General features: G+C 41.9%; 1 protein-coding gene across 1 annotated transcript in view; it reads left to right on the top strand.

The window, feature by feature from the left end:
- POLA2 (DNA polymerase alpha 2, accessory subunit) overlaps positions 1–21634 on the top strand; it is a 346083-nt gene that overhangs the window by 103504 nt on the left and 220945 nt on the right. The window contains exons 5-7 of the mRNA XM_069208070.1: positions 9279–9388; positions 11277–11470; positions 21231–21319. Of these exons, the coding sequence (XP_069064171.1) occupies positions 9279–9388; positions 11277–11470; positions 21231–21319 (393 nt within the window). The remainder of the gene's footprint in view (positions 1–9278; positions 9389–11276; positions 11471–21230; positions 21320–21634) is intronic.

The raw sequence follows: 21634 nt of genomic DNA, 5'->3' as shown, positions 1-21634 counted from the left end.
ACACCTTGAAGATCGCAAAGAAACCGTTGACGGGTAAGAAGATGAAGTCTCTATCGTTGACGCATTCATCGATGGGTAAGCTCCGGAGCGTTTCGTCGACGATCCCACCAACGGAAGCAGCGACGGCGCGGCAATCGATTTTGCCCTCAGAGACGACTACTCCATCGACGACACACCCGTCGACGGCAACTTCATCGACATTGCCACCGTCGACGGCAACTCCGTCGACGCTCGCATTGCCGATGACGGCTCCGCTATCGACGGCTCCGTCGACGCCTACACCGTCGACGAGAACACCATCGATGAACGTACCGTCGACGGCGACTCCGTAGACGGCTCAATTTCCTGATCCTATACCCAAGCATTTTGGAGCATCTCCTTACCTACCTCAGAGGATTCTGCCAATAAAAAGCAAGTCTTCTCTCCTACTACCATCCCATACATCACCTAGTAAAGTCACACCAGTACCTCCGCAGCATCTCTTTGCTGACGAGGAGGAGGAAGATGATGTATATTCGGATGACGGTTTTTTCCCGGTGGCACGTAGCCCCTCAGAACTACGTATTAAATGTCAGGAGGAGGATGAAGAGGAAAGTGACCAGCTTTATTTAGATCAGCAGACGCAGAGTCACCTGCAACCTCAAGAGCAGCAGGAGCAGACGGTTCAGATGCCTGTTTCTTTGATAGCTAATCTACAGCAAATGATGCAGGATTATTATTCTAGATTTCCTCCACCTGGCTCCTCTACCCCGATACAACCTCCGCATATGCCAATATCCACCCCTGTTCGGCCATCGGTTTCTACGGAACCTATCCCAGGTCCTTCATCTGGACAGGATGTTGATCCACCTTCGTCAGAGGATGAGCAGGAAGAAGGTGAAATTCAGGACACTGACTCAATCATTCCTGAATGGGATGAATATCAGATTCAAACACCATCTCCTTCTACGCCTCCACCAGTGGACTTTCCACCGCAGGACATTGGTGGTTTTCATAGTGTGATGGAAAGAGCTGCAAAAAGATTTCAACTGCCAATAATATCAAAGCAGTCAGACTGTTTCCTATATGACTTCAAAGAGGATACTAGGAAGTCAGTAAGAGCTATACCCATTGTTGACTTCATTTGGGAAGTGGGGCTTAAGGTCATGCAGACTCCATCTTCCATACCAGCAGTATTACCGAGACTTGAAAAGAAATATAAAGCACCGGACAATTCTCCAGCATGTTTGGCTAGTCACCCTAAGCCAGATACGGTCATATCACAGGCAGCTCAGAGAAGATCCAGAAATCCATCTTCATCTTTGACTGCCCTCCCAGATAAAGAGGGACGACGGTTGGATTTGATTGGGAAAAAGTGGCGGCCACTACAGTCAGAGCAGCAAATTCCCTAGCAATCCTGGGAAGGTACGACCGTCAGATGTGGTCCGATATGTCGCAGTTTATATATCTATTACCAGAAGATAGTAGAGCGGAAGCGTGCAAGATTTTACAAGAGGGTGAGAAGATCTCGGCTGAGATTATAGACTGCGCCATAGACGTCTCGTCTACAGGTTTCCGCCAGTTAGCTGGAGCAGCCGTACTCAGGCGTCAGGGGTGGCTGAAAGCAACATCGTTTAGACCAGAGGTACAATTGAAGATACTAGACATGCCATATGATGGTGAGCTCTTGTTCGGCAAGCATGTAGATGATGCTTTGCAATCTATTAAAACAGACACCGAGACAGCCAGATCTCTGGGAGCATTACAATACAAAAGACAGCCCTTTCGGGGAGCGAGAGGGAGAGGAAGCTTTTCTTATAGAGGCGGCGCACATCAATACCGTCAATACTCTTCTTACCAGGGACAGTTTCGTTCCACCTTTGGCCAGCAACAGCCACATACCTTTCGACAGCAGTCATCCACAAATTTCAGACAGCAAGTGAGAGGAAAGTTGACTTATAAAGCCAAAGAGGCAGCAAGGAAACATTGACCTTCATCAGTTGCCTGCATCCAACCCCTATACCAACACTAATAGGGGGCAGAATTTCCAAGTTCCTCCACCAGTGGTCACAGATTACTTCAGACAAATGGGTGCTCGATATTGTCAACCGAGGACATACACTAGAATTCAATCAGCCTCCCCCTCATGTACCACCAAGAGATCCCCCGCCGGCCCATCTCAACGAACTTCTAGCGCAGATTGCTATCTTAATGGAGAAGGGAGCAATAGAGATCGTACCGAAGTACCAGAGGGGAACAGGTTTTTACTCCCGCTTCTTCTTTATACGGAAAAAGACAGGAGACTGGAGACCTATTTTAGATCTTCGTTCTCTCAACAAATACCTGAAGAAGCAATCCTTTCGCATGATCTCCCTTCAAGACGTCCTACGCCTACTAAACCGGGGGGATTTTATGACATCCTTAGATCTCCAGGATGCATATTTCCACATTCCCATTCACCCCAGTCATCGGAAATTCTTACGATTCAGGGTTGCAGGCACTCATTACCAGTTCACAGTGTTACCCTTTTGCCTCAGATCGGCCCCAAGAGTGTTCACCAAGGTTTTGGCACCAGTTGCAGCCTACCTCAGGCAACTAGGGATTCAGGTGTTCCCGTACTTAGACGACTGGCTAATAAAAGCTCGAACAATGACAAAAGCTGCCACGGACACAAGGACATGTTTATCTCTCTTCGGGACACTAGGCTTAATAGTCAATTCCCCCAAGTCTCATCTAGATCCTTCCCAGAACATTACCTTTTTAGGAGCCGTCTTGGACACACTCCAAGCAAGAGCCTTTGCTTCGCACGACAGACGGAAGAGACTTCAAGATCTAGCAACACGTCTCAGCAGAAGAAGGTCCGCTTCTGTTCGGACTTACAAGTCTTTTCTGGGGATGCTTTCGTCTTGCATTCCATTGATAGAAAACTGTCGTCTGCACATGAGAACACTTCAGCAGCAATTAGACAATCAATGGAAGCAAATAGAAGGTTCTTTCGACGATGTAGTTCGAATAACCCCTTCAGCAACACAAGCTCTCAAATGGTGTAAGGATACCCCCCTCACCTCGGAAGGTCTCTCATTCCTAAAGGACAAGCCAGTGCATGTTATAACAACAGATGCATCCTTAGAGGGTTGGGGCGCACATTTTCAAGATCTATCAGTGAGAGGGAAATGGTCCACTCAGGAGTCGACTCTTCACATAAACGTATTGGAGTTAAGAGCAGTTTCCTTGGCGCTCAAGTCCTTCCTCACCAACATCAGGGGTTCCTCAGTCTTGAAAAGAACAGACAACACCACAGTCATGCATTACCTCAACAAACAAGGGGGTACAAGATCGCAGGCATTGTCGCTAGAAGCACAGAAACTGTGGCATTGGGTGATTCAGCATCAGATATCCATCAGAGCAGAACATCTCCCGGGGATCTCCAACACCTGGGCAGATGCCTTAAGCAGGACTCGAACCAGCTGCCACAAATGGGAACTCAATCAGACAGTTCTCGACCGCCTCTTTCGTCGTTGGGGCAAGCCCAGTCTGGATCTGTTTGCGACCAAAGACAACAAAAAATGCCAACACTTCGCAAGCTGGCGACCGCAAAAAGGATCAAAGGGGAATGCGTTTTTAATCAAATGGTCAGGGATTTATGCATACGCTTTTCCCCCGCTTCCACTCATCCCAAGACTTCTGCAGAAAATGAAGAGGGAACCATGCCGGCTTCTATTGATTGCTCCAAAAATGGCCACGCCAGTTTTGGTTCACAGAACTTCTCTTACTCTCGGAGCAGCCTCACATACGGCTGAGAACCATACCGGACTTGTTAACAACGAATCAGGGGCAGGTCCGTCATCCCAACCCGACATCTCTTCGATTATCAGCCTGGCTCCTGAATTCTATGAGTTTGACTGCCTAGACATCCCTTCAGACTGCAGGGAGTACTTGCCTGTGCCAGAGCTCAATCTACAAACAGGACGTATAAGTTCAAATGGAAAAGGTTCTGCATATGGTGTTCAACTTCCAACGTTCATCCTCTGAAATCCTCTCCTGAACAGATCCTCCCATATCTGTTGCATTTAGCGAAATCAGGCCTTTCCCATTCGTCTATCAAGGTCCACCTCGCTGCTATATCCTGTTTCCGACGAACATCACACTCACCATCTTTATGGTCGTCCAATGGTGGACTGAGAAAGCCCTAAAAAGGGCTTGTTCAGGATGTTCCCGCCGATTCACCGTCCTCCACCTCCATGGCATTTAAATATTGTGCTCTCCCAATTAATGAAGCATCCGTTTGAGCCCATTCATAAGGCAGACCTGAAATATATTTCTTTGAAAACAGCCCTCCTTCTGGCCCTCACTTCCGCGAAGAGGGTTAGTGATATCCAGGCTTTCACAGTCTCACCACCTTTTTCTTCAATTCAAATCAGAGGTGGTCATTCTAAGAACTAATCCAAAATTTATCCCCAAGGTTCCATCGACTTTTCATTTAAATGAGCCGGTGGTTTTGAGAAAAAAAATTCCAAATCTGCGAACTCCAGCGGAGCGGGCATTACATTCTCTAGACATTAAACGATGTTTAAAATTCTATATACAAAGGACTAGCAGTTTCCGTAAATCTGAGCAACTGTTTATTAGTTATGGGCGGATCAATAAAGGCAAGGCCGTTACCAAGCAGACCATAGCACGCTGGATCTCTTCTACCATACAACTCTGCCACCAGTTAGCAGGGAAGCCGTTATCGTCCAATGTCAGAGCACACTCCACTAGAGCGGTATCCACTTCGGCAGCTCCATTCGCAGGAGTCCCTCTGAACCAGATCTGCAGAGCGGCAACGTGGACACGTGCCCACACCTTCACCCAGCACTACTGCCTGGAAGCTACTGACAGGATGGATGCCGTGGTAGGACAAGCAGTGTTACGTAATTTATTTGCATAAGGTGAGCCTATAATCTCTTTACCCTCCATCCTATATGTATTACCAGACTAATATTTTTTCATGTAGATATATCTATGTGTATATGTATATATTTGTGTATATAATCTTTTAGAAGGTTGATTAGTACATTTTAACTACCTATATGAGTCCATATAGGAAGAATTGTGAGCAGGCATGCTTCTGGTGTTCAGAACTCAACCATCTTTCTTACTGCTGACTACTCTGTTTCAAGCATGTGAATCTATGAAAGATACCCCAATACTGGAGAAGAAAATAAGTTACTTACCTGTAACTTTGGTTCTCCAGTATTGGTATCTTTCATAGATTCACATGCGACCCACCCTCCTCCCCATAGGGGCTCATCTCTTTTATTTTCTTGTAATCACTAGTGCGGAGAAATCTGAGGGACTGAGCCTCTGTGCTGAGGATTCTAAGGGGGTGGTCTCGCCTGACTGGGTGAAGTTTTGGCTTTTTCTAATGAGGCTGATAGTTACAAAACTGAATGTGTTTTTTCCTATTGACTACAATAAAAAAAGAAAAAAAAGAGAAAAGGTTTCTTTTTATCTATCTATTGCTTTCTATGTACCGTGGGACTCCCACTTCGACGACGGGGAATGATTCAAGCATGTGAATCTATGAAAGATACCAATACTGGAGAACCACAGTTACAGGTAAGTAACTTATTTTCTTCTGCCCTAGAGTGACCTGCCATGCTCCTAGCATAATTTTTGCTCAGCTAATATCCCTCAAAGTCACCAAGCTATCAGGGACGGTGTGCTGTCTCTAATCTAGCTCCTAAATACTGGAATGCACCTCTAGGCCCAGAGCCAAGACCCCAAATTTGGGCCATTGGCACCACTCGGTAGGGATGGGTTCTAACTTGATTCTTTTTTTTGCAAGGTATGGATGTCTAGAGAAGGAAAATATGTAATAGCAAGTTATCACTCTTTGCGTTTTGTCTGGTATTATTGGATTAGCAACCATAGCCAAAAACAATATGTTTTTCATATTTTTGATAAATAGCATTCAGATTCATCATATTTGGGAGAAAAAAATCTAATTCCACCAGATTAGTTACATTCAATATAACTTGAAATTTACTATGATTATTAATTTTAATTATAACAATATTCTTCTTAAAATAATAACAATAAAACGTAATAGTATTCCTCATGTATTGATATAGATTATATGAATAATTTTCACTTACAATTTCAAATAATAGTTGTCACATCTTACATAGGCAATGTATTTCATGGGTGAACACAAGCACAATTTTATCATTCACATTCATCCTCCTCTTCTCTGAATCTGTTTGATTTTCACAGGCGGGAAGTCTGCACATGTCAGTGTACTTGAGATCATTTAGACAGCTGACACATGTTGACGGTGTTAGTTCCTAATGCAGCTGCAAGCTAATAGATCTAACAGCCTGGTGTGCTGGCTGCCCCTCCATACAGTCCACTACCAGTTGCTCTGCTCCCTGTTTTTCCAACTTCCACCCCCTTCCAATTGAACTAGGTGTCTGTGGATCATTCAGAAGACATCTCTCGCTTATAGCGGCTTGATAATTTGAACGTTCGGTATGTTTCTTTAGGGAGTCCCTGCAAGGTGGAAGTTGATGACTGTCTATCTCACCCTTCTTTGCTCCGAATAGATGATATCTCGTCATTCACATGATGAACTGAAGACTATGGTGCATACAGCAATCACAAGAGTTGCTCCAATTTGTTCTTCAGAGAGATCCTATTGGTCGCCGAGCTGCGAAAATGTCTCCTGTGTATGTCTCTGTATGTATGTCTGTTGTATGTATGTCTGTTGTATGTATGTCAGTTGTATGTACATGTATGTATGTATGTGTAAATGTATGTCTGTCTGTTGGCAGACAGGGTTTTGAATTCACGTACTTTTCGTTTTCCCACAAACGCGCCTATTTGTTAGGAATAGTCGCAATTCTAATGTAATGAAATAGTTCATCATATGCTTCATCTCGCATATTTTTGTAGTGATCATTGGTTTGAATGCGAGATGCATGATCTTCCTCCTTTGCTTTAACCCTGTGTAGTTCCTTAAACAAGATGAATGGTAATGGGCTTCTGCAGCCACTACGTCCCTACTACAAACTGCTAAGATTTTTAAATCACAATTAATGGTTGCACACTCACGAAGCCTTTTATCAATTCTAAGGGATGTGGCCTTGATTAATCTCTCACGCGTTGATGTTCCTTTGTAGCATTTTAACATTCCACAAATTTACATTCTTCAGCACACAAGTTGGACTTTAATAATATTCTTCTGTTTAACAAGTAACTCGTTCACTCATTCCAGTATCATCACTGACACTTGCTACAGCATTTAATTTAATATTCTGTAAATCTCTCTTCATAGAAATCAGGTTCCTGCGCTTCCTGTGCTAAAATACTCGGGGAACCGTTTTGCTTTCCACATTTCTCGCAATGTCTAACAGTGAAATGTGATTCCTTACATGAGCTGCCTCTAACAACGTTTTCCATGATAAGTAGTCCTGCGGGCTTGTCAGCATAGCTCCATGTTGCACATTTGACCATAAGTTAATTATACACTGGAGATCAGAGGGACAGGATGTGCTTGTTTCAGTCTTCTTCATGAAGCTGCACGGTTATTCACCACCAGCTCTGGGAAAATAAATGTATTTAAAAAATGTATAAATTGTCTACTTAGTATAATCATAATTACTATTCTAATTATCAATGTTTGTAAACACATTTGCTGTAATTGTAATTTTAAATAATAAAATTCACAATAATAATTATTTTTAAAAAATCCATCTACATCACAGTATCTTGGGAGCGGATTGGTAACTCACAAAAGGCAAAAAGTTATGACTTGCTATCACATATTTTCCATCTCTAGATGTCCATACCTTGCCAATAAATCATACTAGAACCTTTCCACTCAAGTGGTACAGATACCATGGTTGGCTCAAGGTCTGCTCCTTTCAACTGCTTCTTGAAACTATCTCTTTTTTAAATGTCTTGAAACGGGGATATTTAGTTGAAATGCACTCTATTTAACTTGTATGCCTTTCTAGCAAGTCTCTCCACTCTCCAGAACACCCAGTCTTGAGTAGCTGTTGCTCTGGGGAAACAAATAGAATTTCATCCATACGACAAACGTAATTTAATATTTTGCAGCATAAGATTTCAGAGAGCTTTAGGTTGCTAGGCCTCATGCTTTGGTGCTATTCAACATGCTTATCTCATAATTTGGTCTATACATCTTAATCATGCAGAGCAGCCGGATCAAATGATAAGCAATCAGGCCAGGTTTCTTTAGGTGTGTCAGTATTCTACCAATCAAGCACCTTCACACAGGTTTATTACAAAGTTGCCCTTTAACTCTATAGTATTGATTGATCACAAAAATATATTAAAGTTTGATTATATTGTGTAGAGTTCAGATGTAGAGGAAAATAATTGTATGTATGTTTGAGAGGGTAGCTCTCTTTGTGAAGGGGATCTCATCAGGCGTGGATGTGCAGCATGCACTTGCACATACCACTTCATGAAGCGAGGCCCACGAGACAGAGCTATCAACACTTTGCGTGATTTATGGGACAGGCTCACAATTCCATAAGTGATGTCCTGATAGATGAGCTGGAATGAGTTGTTGCCCTCAATTACATTAATCCCTAACTGCTTTCAGAAATTCATGGAGTGAAATATTTGGCCACAGTGAATGGTTGTAATAAGAGCGCAACCTCTCATGCGCTCATAAGTGTCATATCCTTGGCCTCCTCTGCTTTGTGTTCAGGGATTTTCTGTCTGGGACAAAGATACTTTGGGATGGATGGTGTTCCATGTTCTTAATCTGGTTTTGGTAGTCATATGAGGCTGGTGCTAGTATATTACCGGATTCTTGTGTTGTTAAAGATCATGGCTTGCATGACTGAAGCATTTAAATAATGCTCTTTGAGGGCTGGTGGGATTTATATTTTTTGGGAGACTGCTTGTGATTATCTCGATGCTCTGGGGGCCTCCAGTGGTACTAGTGATGCTCTATGCGGTGCAAATGATACTACTGACGGCCTTGGGAATGCTGTTGGTAGTGGGTAAAAAGCTGTGTGGTACTGCTGGTGGAATTATTGGAAGTGTCTGTTAGACTGGTGGTGGTGTTGAAGGCAAGTCTTTGGGGAAATGTTAATGGTGATGGCTTGCATGCTCTCACACTTGCATGCAACGACAGTAGCTCAGTTCCTGAATCGCACAAATTGGAAGGTTTCGACAACGATGTGAATGCTCACTGGTTTAAAGGAAGGTAATGATACTCGGAGCATTCGTTGATCTGATGATGGGTTCTCAGTACTTTGGGATTTTGACTTACCTTGTAGGGTTCCCAGAAACGGACTCTCAGCACGCCTGAGAACCCCCAGTCTAAGAGGATCACTGCTATTGCCCGTAGTCCACACCTGCTGTTCTCGCCATCCAGCTTTTCACCCAGGTATGTAGAATGTTGAAAATAAGACTACATGTATGTTTCTAAGCAGTTTCATGTCTTGTTTGTTCATGATTGAGTTTTGTAAAGCATTGCAGTAAGGCCATTCTTCCTATTTAATGTGTCCCATGATATTTCCTGTGCACTAACCATGCTAATGTTAGTTTTCCATGATTTTATTCCAGGAAACACAATGCTGTATGATATGCCTATGATGTAACCGGTTGCCTTAGTAGTTGACATATGGAGTCTCACGAGCTCCAGAGCCATAAACTGTGTGTTAGTTCTATAAAAACATTTTGGGGAGGCATATTTTTCTTCCAAAGTACAAGTCGGTTGCCTTAAAATGCTGCCTCTTTCTTGAAAACATGATTCATTCTTATACGATCAAGCATATAAAATAAATTAGGTCCAAAAAAGATGGTTTCTCCAATCAAAAGGTCCTAACCTCGCCAGACAATAGTTTCATGGTGTCCATCTTTTGACTGTGATCAGCACATATTTGATGGATGAAACAATCAACAGTTGGGAGATCAGAAGCCAACCTCTACAGCAGACACGTATTTTACCCTGAAGAAAGAACTGTTCTGCATCTTTCTTAATTATGCCTTTATTTCAGTTGTGCCCAACAAAGATCATTTCCCTTTATCTCAAATACTCCAAAGCCAAGGGTATGGTACGTTTAAATGTTATTTTACTCAAATTGTCATTTGCAAGAAAGTGGATTGCAGTGCACGTATTCCCAAACATACCCGCTCTAGCGGTATGTCAAACTTGAAGTGTTGAGCCGCTACTCGCATTGAGTGGTTTTACAGTGCGGAAAGACGTATCAGTGATTCAGAGGTGGTGGCTGTATTAAGGACAGGCACTGCGAGTTGGATGCCAGTTCAATTAGAATAACACTTAAACGTTTCATACCCTAGGCCTCACTATTACTGGAGACTTTGCATATTTTATTGTCATTACATTTATAGAGCACTTACTACCCCATGACGAGGCATGAAGTGCTTTACAGCAGACAGCACACTACTTTGGATCCTAGTGTAAATGGTTAATCCAATGGTTATGATTGTTGGTAATTGTTTGGTATTGGGATTTGTTTTATGCTCTCAAGCAAACCATTCCATGCATTCACCCCTGTTTGAGTTACTAGTGGAGTCGGGTGGTATGTGAGTTCATGCAGATGGTTGGAACGGTTGGTAAATGAGCCAGAAGAGACTAGATATTGTGAGGTTGCAGGGGTAAACTCAGAGAGGTTGAAATCTTTTAAATAAGTTATGGGCTAATTACAGAAATATGTTACTAGGTTAAGGCAAAGATGCACGTGACTTAGAGTAGGCTGTGTCCAGAAATGAGGTGTACAGAATTTGAAAAGTGAGGGGGGCAACAGTCAGTTTACAATAAAAGTCCTCTAACATATTGTGCCCAGCTGCACTAAACATATGAGTGGGAAGCATCATTATGAAAAACTGGTTTTGATAGTAAAACATGTCACATTAGACATTAACTGCTGAATTTGTTTCTGTTGAATGCTCTTAATCACAGTAAAATAAAATTGAACATTGCATTATTGGTGACTGTAAATGCTTTACCTTTTTTCAAAAGTAAGTCTAATCACTTTTTTGGAATATTTTAACAAAGTCCTTGATGTAAGAGTGTTTCACACAGTTTATCTACTAAGGTGCATAGCAAAGTTTCCAGCCCAGAAGATCATACTTAGCTACAGCACTTCCTGTTGCAGTCGATAGTTTGGTAATCTCCTGAGAATAAAGATCTGGCACAAAGATGACTATTTTTTATCAGGTAGTCAGTGAACCCAGCACGATAAAGTCAGTCTTCTTCCGAAAACGTAGGCTCCTTTCTCACCCTAATTCACGTTTTTATTCTCTGGCAGTGCTACTCCCTCTCAGAAGTATGGCACACGTGGAAGTCGAGGTGAGGTGGTCACCTCGTTTGGAGCAGTACATGGTACCTCATGGAGTGGGAGTGTTGGCCAAAGTGCCAGAGTGAAGCTCTTCAGTCCTGACGAAGAAGCACTCACAAAAAGCTACAAATTCATGTTCCAGAAGCTCCTAGACATCCGGGAAGGTAATTGGTAGTAGTAGAAATTTTTTTGAATTGGCTAAAGAACCAGAAATAAACCTTTATGCAATTAACAATATTGGGACTTATTTGGTATTGCATTTCATAACATAAACCATCTTTTCTCCAAGTTTTCAGAGTCCTAGAAGGATAAAAGTCTTAGACAGTTGGTACATTTAAGATGGCCTACGCCCCAGCTTTAGAGCTGACCATTTGTCATGGACTGACCTGGCTTGAATAGTGTTCTTTCTCTTATCACAGGACCTTCTTTACTGAATAGTACAGGGCATGAACAGTAGAGTGAACCTCACTTGACTCTTGAGGCCAAGCAAACTGCTCGACTAGAGAATACATGGGATTTGCATGGGTCTTTGGACCCCTCCATTGATGCGGAGTGAGTGAAGTATCTGTTCACCATTCTTACAGACTTAAGCTCACAAACTCTGGTAGTTCCATTTCTTCTTGATTTGTTCAAGTGTTAATGTGGCTTTTCCATCGTGGAATTTTCATGGATGTTCTAAAACATAGACTATCCCAGCATGCTTAAGGGATCCCAAAGTACTTTTATCAAAGAGAAATTTAATTCCAATATATATTTTAAGCAGATTGCTATCCCAAGGCAACATTTTCTATATTCTTTATAATCTCTAAATATAATTAAAAAGAAAGCTTTAAAATAGCAGGTGAGCTGAAGAGCACTTTTTTGATCTCTATTTTAAAAGGAGAAAAACAGGGAGTGTGAATCTTTTTAATATTCATAAATATTAGCCAACCCAGCTCACATGTTCTGTTTTTCAGGGACGGGTAGGTGCTTCCCTGTACTCAATGTTTTGTTAAGTGTACAATACCCCTTTGTACCTATAGTCTGCTCTCTGCAACCGAGCTGGACATATACGCCCAAGATGGGTGATTTTTAACATATAGACAGATATGAGAGCCTTCAGCCTCTACGTCCCTTTGCATCCATGACACTGTTCAGAAGCATATAGACATGGAATCTACAAGTCCTGAAGAACACCATAGATCCTTATGGGCTTTGTAACTTGGCTGAAACATGTAGGTAAGAACTATCAGTAAATGGGATATATGCACCATTAAGTGTCATAACGCATTCTCACAACATATTATAACCATGGCATAGACACCCCAGAAATAAAGAGATATTTTTGGGTCATGCCCATAACCATTTTTAAACAAACTGAAATCATGCATTTATCTATATGACAATTTATATAGAACTCCCAAACAATGGTTGAGCCTAATCAGGTGGTACCGACCCACCTCAATGAAGGGAAGGCACATATGCTGAAGCATAGCACCATTAATTGTGGTTGAGGTGTCTTCCCTTAATATCTGTATAAATCTGCTAAGCAGTAGATGAGTCCACAGACCCAGCATTCCTCTGGATAAGTGGTGCATGCACTTTTTTCTGTTTTGGTATAATGACTAGGGAGTATGTATGTCAGTCCTTGCGTTTCTCTCTAATTAAATGTATAGAAGGAAAAGGAAGAAAACCACGTCTTTATCATCGTACTGGGGATCTCAGGCAGTGTCCTCGACCAACCACTGTCTCTCCAAGAGGACAAATTGAACTGCTACAATTGCAGCTGACAGTGATGACCCTCACCCATAACTGTTCTAAACCACAGCAGTGCCCCCACCACTTTGAAGACCTTTGGCAAAGGTCCCTATTTCAGACGGAAAAAAATCTTTGAAGGGATGAGTCTTGGATCAGGTACACCTCTCTCCTGTGGTGCAGACTGCATTTGAGATTGTGTGAGGAGATTCTATAATCAAGTAACACCATAGAAAGGTGCTTACAGAACAATGTCAGACTGAAGCGTACTGTCCTCAACTTCTTTAGTTGATATTGTGATTAGAACTTTAAACATTGACACCTCTGTTCTACAAGTTTGGCTCTCCATACGTCATGCAATCTTGAAGTTTAAGGCGATAGAAAAAAAAAAAAACAACAGCGTTTCTGCTATAAGGAAGCAATGATTTGATTGTTTCTTACACTAGCAAAAAATGTTATTCTCACAATTCAAGGCAACAGAAAAGAGCCATATATTTCTGAGTGAAAACCTTTGTACAGACTCTAGTTCCTTCTGTTCTTTAGGCATTTTACTATTCATAGCTATCACCGGTCTATTCAGGTAAGAACGCAGACATATGTATATTCTTGGAAAGAGTGTATGTCAAACAACACATGCAACCCTCTGACTATCCAGTTTCTAGATCAGTATGAGCATGTCTTATGACAGTTTGTAGATCAATGTTAAGACCCCGTAATTTGGTCCGGGAGAAATTTGAAGAACAAATGAGTACTTAAGATGAAGTGGCCAACTCTGCAAAGTTTTCAGTGAGTTCTAGGTCCAAAGTGTGTCAATTATGGGGTTCGTGCTGGTGCCTTCTGACAGCAGCAATTTCAAGACCTAATTGTTTCTGTTGCAGTAGTCTTAAGTTCATGTGTGGGTGAGGAAATTCATATTATTAAGACCAGGGCTTAGACTGTGAGATGAATAAGGATAAAGAAAATGCAAGTTTTACTCAGTATTTGCTCAGAATATATATAGGATTGTTAATAGGGATGAGAGCAAAAAGCCCTCTTTTGCCAAGGAAGATGGTGGTAATCCACCAGAGGATACCCCAGGCTATTGGCAATACATGAAGAAAGTCAATAGAGCTAGAAAGTAATGATTGTTATTCCTCCTCAAGTCATCACTTCACGGGGAGCATATTGAACCATTTTCCGGCATGAAAAACAATCTGGCATGTCCCTTTTCAATATTCCACCAAACCTAATCGAGGTGTTGTCAACATCATTAGTTGGTGCAGGAAGTACATCTGTTGTACATAGAGACTCAAAAAATACAGACCCTCAATCAATCTAAAAAGCTGGTGCATGCTAAATTTGTCTTGTGTTACCAAAGTCAAACGATTTAGTAACTCTTGAAAGGTTGCCCATAATTCCGAAATGCTTAGTGTTATGCTGCAGAGAAAGATGGTGTGAAACTGAGAATCGGCTTGTTTATCATTCTTCTTTTGATTCCCCTGGTTTGAGTGACAAATTGCAAAGCTGTGCAGGTTCTCCTACTGTTTTGGATGGTATTCTCCAAGTAATGAATGGAGTTGTATGTTCTATGGATTTGAGACTGATGGCTGGGCTAACTTGTCAGATTAGAGTGACACTGTGCTGTCTTCCATCGCAGGCGCTTATATTTCTGTATTTTTTCTGCCTCTGAAATGTCAATGGACACAGAGTCAGACTGAATAAACCCATAGAAAGAATCCTCATCAATTTCACATTAGACTGCACTGGCAGGGGTTGCTTTTATTCATTTGGAGCTTGCCTGCATAGAGGAAGAGATGTGCTGTGCGTATAAGAATGTAGACTGCACTGATATTGTACTGGACTGCACTGATATTGTACTGGACTGCACTGATATTGTACTGGACTGCACTGGTATGGGCAAGACTGCATCAAAACGGGGCTACACTACACAGAGACCTACTCAGATACGGAGTTTGAATACTCTGATGTGGACATGCAGGTTGGGCATAGCCACCCTGGTTGCTGTATACAAATATGAAATTGGACACTATCACTGCATGATGCAACATTCTATCGTCTGATGTCAGAACAACATGCTGTACATTGTTGAATGATCATTATATCAGGGTATAATAACTTTTCAAACTGAGCCTTTCCTTTGTCTTATGTCCGTGTACTTCTTCTGAAATTCTTGATTTGTCAAGGATTCACGGCATCTGAGATCTGTTTCCACCAGGAACGAAACAGATAAAAAACACATGCTTAGCTGGCTCTTTAAGTTTTAGGACAGGAAACATTTTGTAGGATATGCATTAATCTGGTTTCCCAATTTACCAATTGTAAGCTTTGTGCCTTGCCTTCTGTACTTGAAGAGAGAGACTCCGAATTCCCTTTTGTACCTCCGTGTGGTTTAGGAGCCCTAAAGTTGGCTTGAAAAGTTGAAGCCTAGATATTCAGTTTGCTTATTCAGTTTTAGGTTAGTTTGCATACTGAATAATTAGTTACACATGGTGTTTGTTAGAAATGAAGTCTCTAGTTGGCAGAGGTATACACCTTGTCCAATTAGGGACCACAATCCTAGTTTGGGTAAGTCACACACAGTCCAAATTATCCTGTGCTCTCCCTCTGGTAACTTGGCACTGAGCAGTCAGGCTTAATTTAAAAAGCAATGTGTGAAGTATTTGTGCAATAAATCATACAGTACCACAGTGAAAACATCACAAAAATACACCACACACGAAAAGAAAAATAGTTAAAATAGATAGTTTCAATAAGCACAAGTTGAAATATCACTTTTGCAAGTTTAAATCTTAGAAATCAACAATTGTCTCTGGATTACACAAAGTACCTGGTTTGCGTAAAAAATAACACGCACGGAGACCGCAGAGGAGGAGATGCGTGGAAAAATATGGTGTGCATCGGATTTTCCGATGTGGCACAGACACATGGTTTCTTTCCCTGCTGCAAGGGGCTTGCGTTGTTTTTCGGTGCACAGTCTTGGTTCCTCACTGCGATGTGGGGATCTTTTTGATGGCCAGGGACGATGTGGGGAAATCCTGGGTGTGCTGAAAGAAGTCACAGGTGTTGCGTCTATCCGGGAGGGCGATGTGTCGAACGTTCTGTCGCTAGGCAGGTGCTGTGTCAAATTAACACTAGGGAAGTTGTGTCGATTTTCCACTCAGCTGCATAGGTCCGGTTTGGCTGTGCTTCGATCCGGTAGGGCGGTGCATCGAACGTTCTGTCGCTAGGCAGGTGCTGTGTCAAATTAACACTAGGGAAGTTGGGCTGTGTCATTCCGGTTCGGCTGTGCCGCGATTTCTCGGCCGCAAGGCAGGCTGTGCATCGTTTCCAGCAGGCTGTGCATCGATTATCGGCGCACAAGGAATTTCCCAAAGAGGTGAAGTATTTTTGGCCCTGAAACTTCAGAAAACAGGAGGCAAGCTCAATCCAGTCCCTTGGAGAGCACTTCTCAGCAAAGTCAGAGGTCAGCAGGGCAGCAGTCCTTCTCAGCAAAGCAGTCTAGATGAGTCCTTCTTTGGCAGCCAGGCAGTTCTTCTTGACAGGTTGCAAGTTTAAGTCAGAAGTGCCTTGTGTCTGTGGTTGTCTGGGCTAGGCTGGTTGACAGCTTCCTTGAGCATTTCCCCCAGACGCTGATTGGAAAAAGGCTGTAAGGCACAGATTGATTTTAACTGCAGAGAAATGCCCACTTTCTAAAAGTGGCATATCTAAAATAGTAATATAATATCCAACCTCACCAATAAGCAGGATTCTTTATTACCATTCTGGACATACTAAATATGACCCAATTATCCCTTTCTGATCAGAATCTACCACTCAAACAGTATATGAGGGCTTTCCTAATTCTAGCCTATGAAAGGAGCAGGCCTCACAGTATTGGAAAGTGAATTAGGAGTTTCTACTACCAGGACATATAAAACACACATGTACATGTCCTGCCTTTTACCTACATATCACCTTGCCCTAAGGGTTACCTAGGGCCTACCTTAGGGGTGACATGTGTAGAAAAAGGGGAGTTTAAGGCTTGGCAAGTACTCTTAAATGTCTAGTCGAAGTGGCAGTGAAACTGCACATACAGGCCTTGCAATTGCAGGCCTGAGACATGGTTAAGGGGCTACTTATGTGGGTGGCACAATCAGTGCTGCAGTCCCACTAGTAACCCTTAATTTACAGGAACTAGGCACATGTATTGCACTTTACTAGGGACTTACAAGTAAATCAAATATGCCAATTGGGAATGAACCAATGTTACCATGTTTAAGGGAGAGAGCACGTGCACTTCAGCACTGGTAATGTGTGCAGAGTCCTTAAACCAGCTAAACAGTGTCAGAAAAGTGCAGGGAGGCAGGCAAAAAAGTTGGGGGATGACCACCCTAAGGCAGTGAGGTCTAACGGTGTTGCTGAGCTTTTCTCTGTGTGCTTTAGCTACCTGATTCACGCAACATCTAGTCATGTCTTACCCAATCCTTTAAAACATGGGGACAGTTGTCTTTAGGGGGATCCAGATTGTCAATGGAAGCGAATCTTGTTCAAGGGTGAGCACACTTACACTGGTGACTTTATACCACTAAGAATATATTTTTCTATTGCACCACAAAAGTATTTTGTTCCCACTTTCATCAGACGTCAGAGCTATAGTTATAAAATAATGATTCTTAAGTATTTTGCATCAATGCTGCTGTCGTTAAAACATATCAGACTCATTCCTTAAAAGAGTTTTATGATAGATTTGACATGTTTTCACAGTTCGTCAATTTTTTTATCAAAATTTTCACGATGTATAGGTTTGCATTTTTGGTTTCGTTTGTAGCTTGTCTTGACTGTAGTCAACAAAACACTGCATGTGTGGATTAAAAAAAATGTAAACTGACCGAATTGGGTGAAAACATTGAGAGTTGATAAATAATACCAGTAAAACTCGGGTGATAGAAGAAAATGCTGACAATGTTTTAATAATGTTCACCTCAGCTGTAAGATTCGTTTACAAGGTATGCACCCATGTCAGGCAAGTAACCTGGTACCCTTCTAGGGATAGTATGGAGCGTAGCACCGTTAAGTCAAAATTCTATAATTCTCCTGCACATTTTTAAAATCAATTCTGAAGAGAACAACTGAACATCAATGCAAAATCACTAGCTATTGTAGGTGTTTTAAGCATAGAAAAAGGGAGTAGATTGTGAAATCATTAGGGTATTCACAGAAAACAACAATTCACATAGAAATCAAAGTACTACTGGTTAGTACCAATGGTTCTCCGTAACCCCGGGCCAGTATTGTGATTGCTGTTGTTTAGCCAAATATTTTCTGTACTTTGTCTCATCAATAGGTATTGTGGTCCAGAAGTAAAGGCTTTACTCTGAGATGGTTATGGGTTTGAGTCCAGGTGCAGCATCTTAACGGACATAAAACACACCCAATTAGTGGGATGCATTTTTTAAAGAATAGAACGATATATACTCAAATGGGGCTCTAAAGCAGTTTAGGTAGATGTTGTCAAACATACCCGAGGTGTCTAATATATTCAGGAGCTGAGACCACAGAAGGACTACTTTCCTCTGGGCTGGCTATCACAATCAGTGAAGTCCCGAGTCAGAGACTTAGTAACTTTCACCTCTGAGCAGAATGTTACCATGTTTCCCTTTGTGCCAGTCATACTTGGCAACATCATTTGATGACTGTTCAGTCAGGAGAGCTATACCCTGCTTTGTCCTCATCACTGAGTTGTGGTGGAGCAGCTGGGAGTACGCTTATGTCCCCCTGTATGATGCAGCCAATGTGGGTGGGACGGCTAGAGGTTTGTCACAGGTTTCCACACTTGTTCTTCATTGGATCTCAATACCATAGAATCTTACCAGCCTCGTAAACAAAGTAGGGGAAAGATAGCAAACACTTAGGAGACAGTATATTCAAAACATACCAACATGGTAGTGTTTTTCTAATGCCCCGAGGTACTGTCTCTTAATGAGCTAGTTCTGGCTGCCTGCTTCGGTGCTGTGGCTAACGGTCCCTATTGGTCAGAAGTAATTGGTAAGGCCCACTGGGCAAACTTTAACCCAGTAGCTCATCGACCCCTAGAAGCGATTGAAAGAAGTCACTTACAGGCTTTTAGCACCCTTTGTTAAGGAGCACAAGGCACCAGGTGCAACAGAACAGGAAACCAAGAAAAGGTCCGCACCTGTGCCACAGAATCAAAAACGTTGGGAATCGAGGAGCAGTTATGTCCTTCCAGGCACTATCACAGTTCACTAGTACAGTGATGGATCCCGACCCACCATCCGTTGAATCATGCTACTGATAAGGCAGGATGGACGTAGGAGTGAGGCACTCCCCTTGATGGAAAAGGTGGTTATTTTAAAAGTGCAAGTTTAACAGCACCACCAGGCAAATTGACTCCTTTTGCTGGCTTATCTTGGTGGCCTTTCTTCACTCTGGACAGCTTCTCTGTCTTTTTCCCAACAATTCTCTGCAGTGATTTCTTGGCAGCCTCACAATTCCTGCATGGGCAAATCATCTGCTGGCCTCGTGTCTTTTTTTGAAGGGGATACTTATGGTTGTATGTTATGCTCTGGCGCTGCGAATCAAGACTTCTTCTTTATCACCTACAGGCATGGCCACAGCTTCAGGTGGTTGGGAACACCGAGCAAGTTTGGAAATAGCCTTTTCTCCTGTGTCTGGCTAGCAGATTCAGATTCTTGAACTTATAAATAAAAGGATTGCTTTGCGTATACAGTGCATGAATGACACAAACATGTAAATGTATGTTAACAGAGTGTACATCGTAAAGCTGTCCCTGGTGCATTCCGTTGGAAGTGAATGGATGCATCCAAACACTGAATAGAAATAAAGTGAGGTTAAAATATCAATGCACTCAGAAATTCAACTGACAGTGTCTGAAACAAATGGCCTAAGACTGAGCCAAAGAAGCCCAATGGTTGAAGAGGACTGAATCAAAACCCCTTAGGTTATCTATTGAATACAATGTGTTCATGATTAATGGTGCCAGATCCTTTACAAATCAAACATTACAATTTGAGAGAGAAGAAACAATTTGCAGGGTCTACATTTACTATTAAGGGAAGGTAGAATGTCTATCGTAATGCAGCCAGAACGGATTATGGCACGTGATGTTTCTCCTGTTATTGTGATGTAAGTCACAACCCATCAATGATACAGAATGTAAAGAACCGGAGAGTAAACTTCGAAACACCCCCTTTTCCCTAAACATAAGCGCAGTAGTGAAATGTTTCAACTCTTCTTGCTCAGAAATATCTATTTACTACTTCAATCACGAAGCGGAGCTGATTACTGCAATATGATGTAAATGTTTCATTGTCTCCACTTGCTGCTATGAGGGCAAATCCAGTCAACCATATATAGATGAAACACAAAAAACAGACTTACAAATTGTCTTGAATTGCATTATAAGTTCTCTGCACATCCAGTATACTTTCTGGAACTTGGGCCCAGGATCTCTCGAAGGTGCCCCCTTACATACAGGTGTAATACCATATGTTGGCTAACATGCACACAATCAGGCAAACAAAGTTCATACTGGGGAAAAAGCAAGGGTAAACTGATTAGAAGGGTATTTTGCATGCATGGCTATATTGACCTTTGAACCATGCCGTTTAGTTCGATTCCTTCCTGTAGTAGCCACTCACCTCCATCTTCCTACCTAGTATCACGTGAATTCATAATGTCTTGACAAATTCGATGTTATTTAACTTTTTTGTCAAAGTATTCCCACTTAATGAGAATACTTTTGAATACAGTGATTGAAGACGTTTTAGCGGGCCCGAAATGTGTATACAGTCATTTTACTTGCCTAAAATTAAAGCAAACATGTCTGGCACTGTACAAAATATCTGACAGATAAATTGTATTTTATATTGACTACTTGTATAGTTAGAATCCTGTATCACACTAAACAGTCAAATATTTGTGTGTGTCTTCACTTAAGCCATTTTATGACTCTATCTCTTTGACCTCCCTTTTTCATGAAACCACTGACCTTTCCACTACATAAGTTCTTTTTCTGAAATCCCACATCTTTAATGAACATAAACAGTAATACGAAACCCCTTTATTAAATCTAAAATTTAATGAAGACTTAGCTGCCTCCTATAGAGACTAATGTAACTAGTAAAGTAGTGGTAAATTGAATTGACAAATTATGTGTTGCTTTGCCTCTAGTTTTGTCTGCTAAAATTGAGGACCTCGGCTATTCCTTGAAGGAGCATTTCCACATTGAAGAGTTCTCGCCAGTCTCCATGCCTGCCCAGGTGAGAGTGCTCATCATTTTCTTGTGTCTAGTGTTTGCTTCTCTCTTTCCCCAATGTTTGCAGAAACAATCATTCCCAGCGACATATGTGAATATAACTAAATTGCTCATAGAAAGTGCCATCAAACTAGTCACACATGCAGAGTCTCAATTGGCTGCCTAGTCCAATGATTCAGGGTGGATCTTAAGAGTGAGAATTACTTCCTGTCTCCAAACGCATTCAGTTCTCTTTGTTTTAGACAGAGGGGGGAGTGCAAATGTTTCTAATACTAGAAGGTGACCTCTGCTTATTCAGTGCCTGGATAGTTTGTCAGAT

Source organism: Pleurodeles waltl, chromosome 9 (assembly GCF_031143425.1).
Source record: "Pleurodeles waltl isolate 20211129_DDA chromosome 9, aPleWal1.hap1.20221129, whole genome shotgun sequence".
NCBI lineage: Eukaryota > Metazoa > Chordata > Amphibia > Caudata > Salamandridae > Pleurodeles > Pleurodeles waltl.
This window is presented reverse-complemented; position numbering and strand designations above follow the sequence as displayed.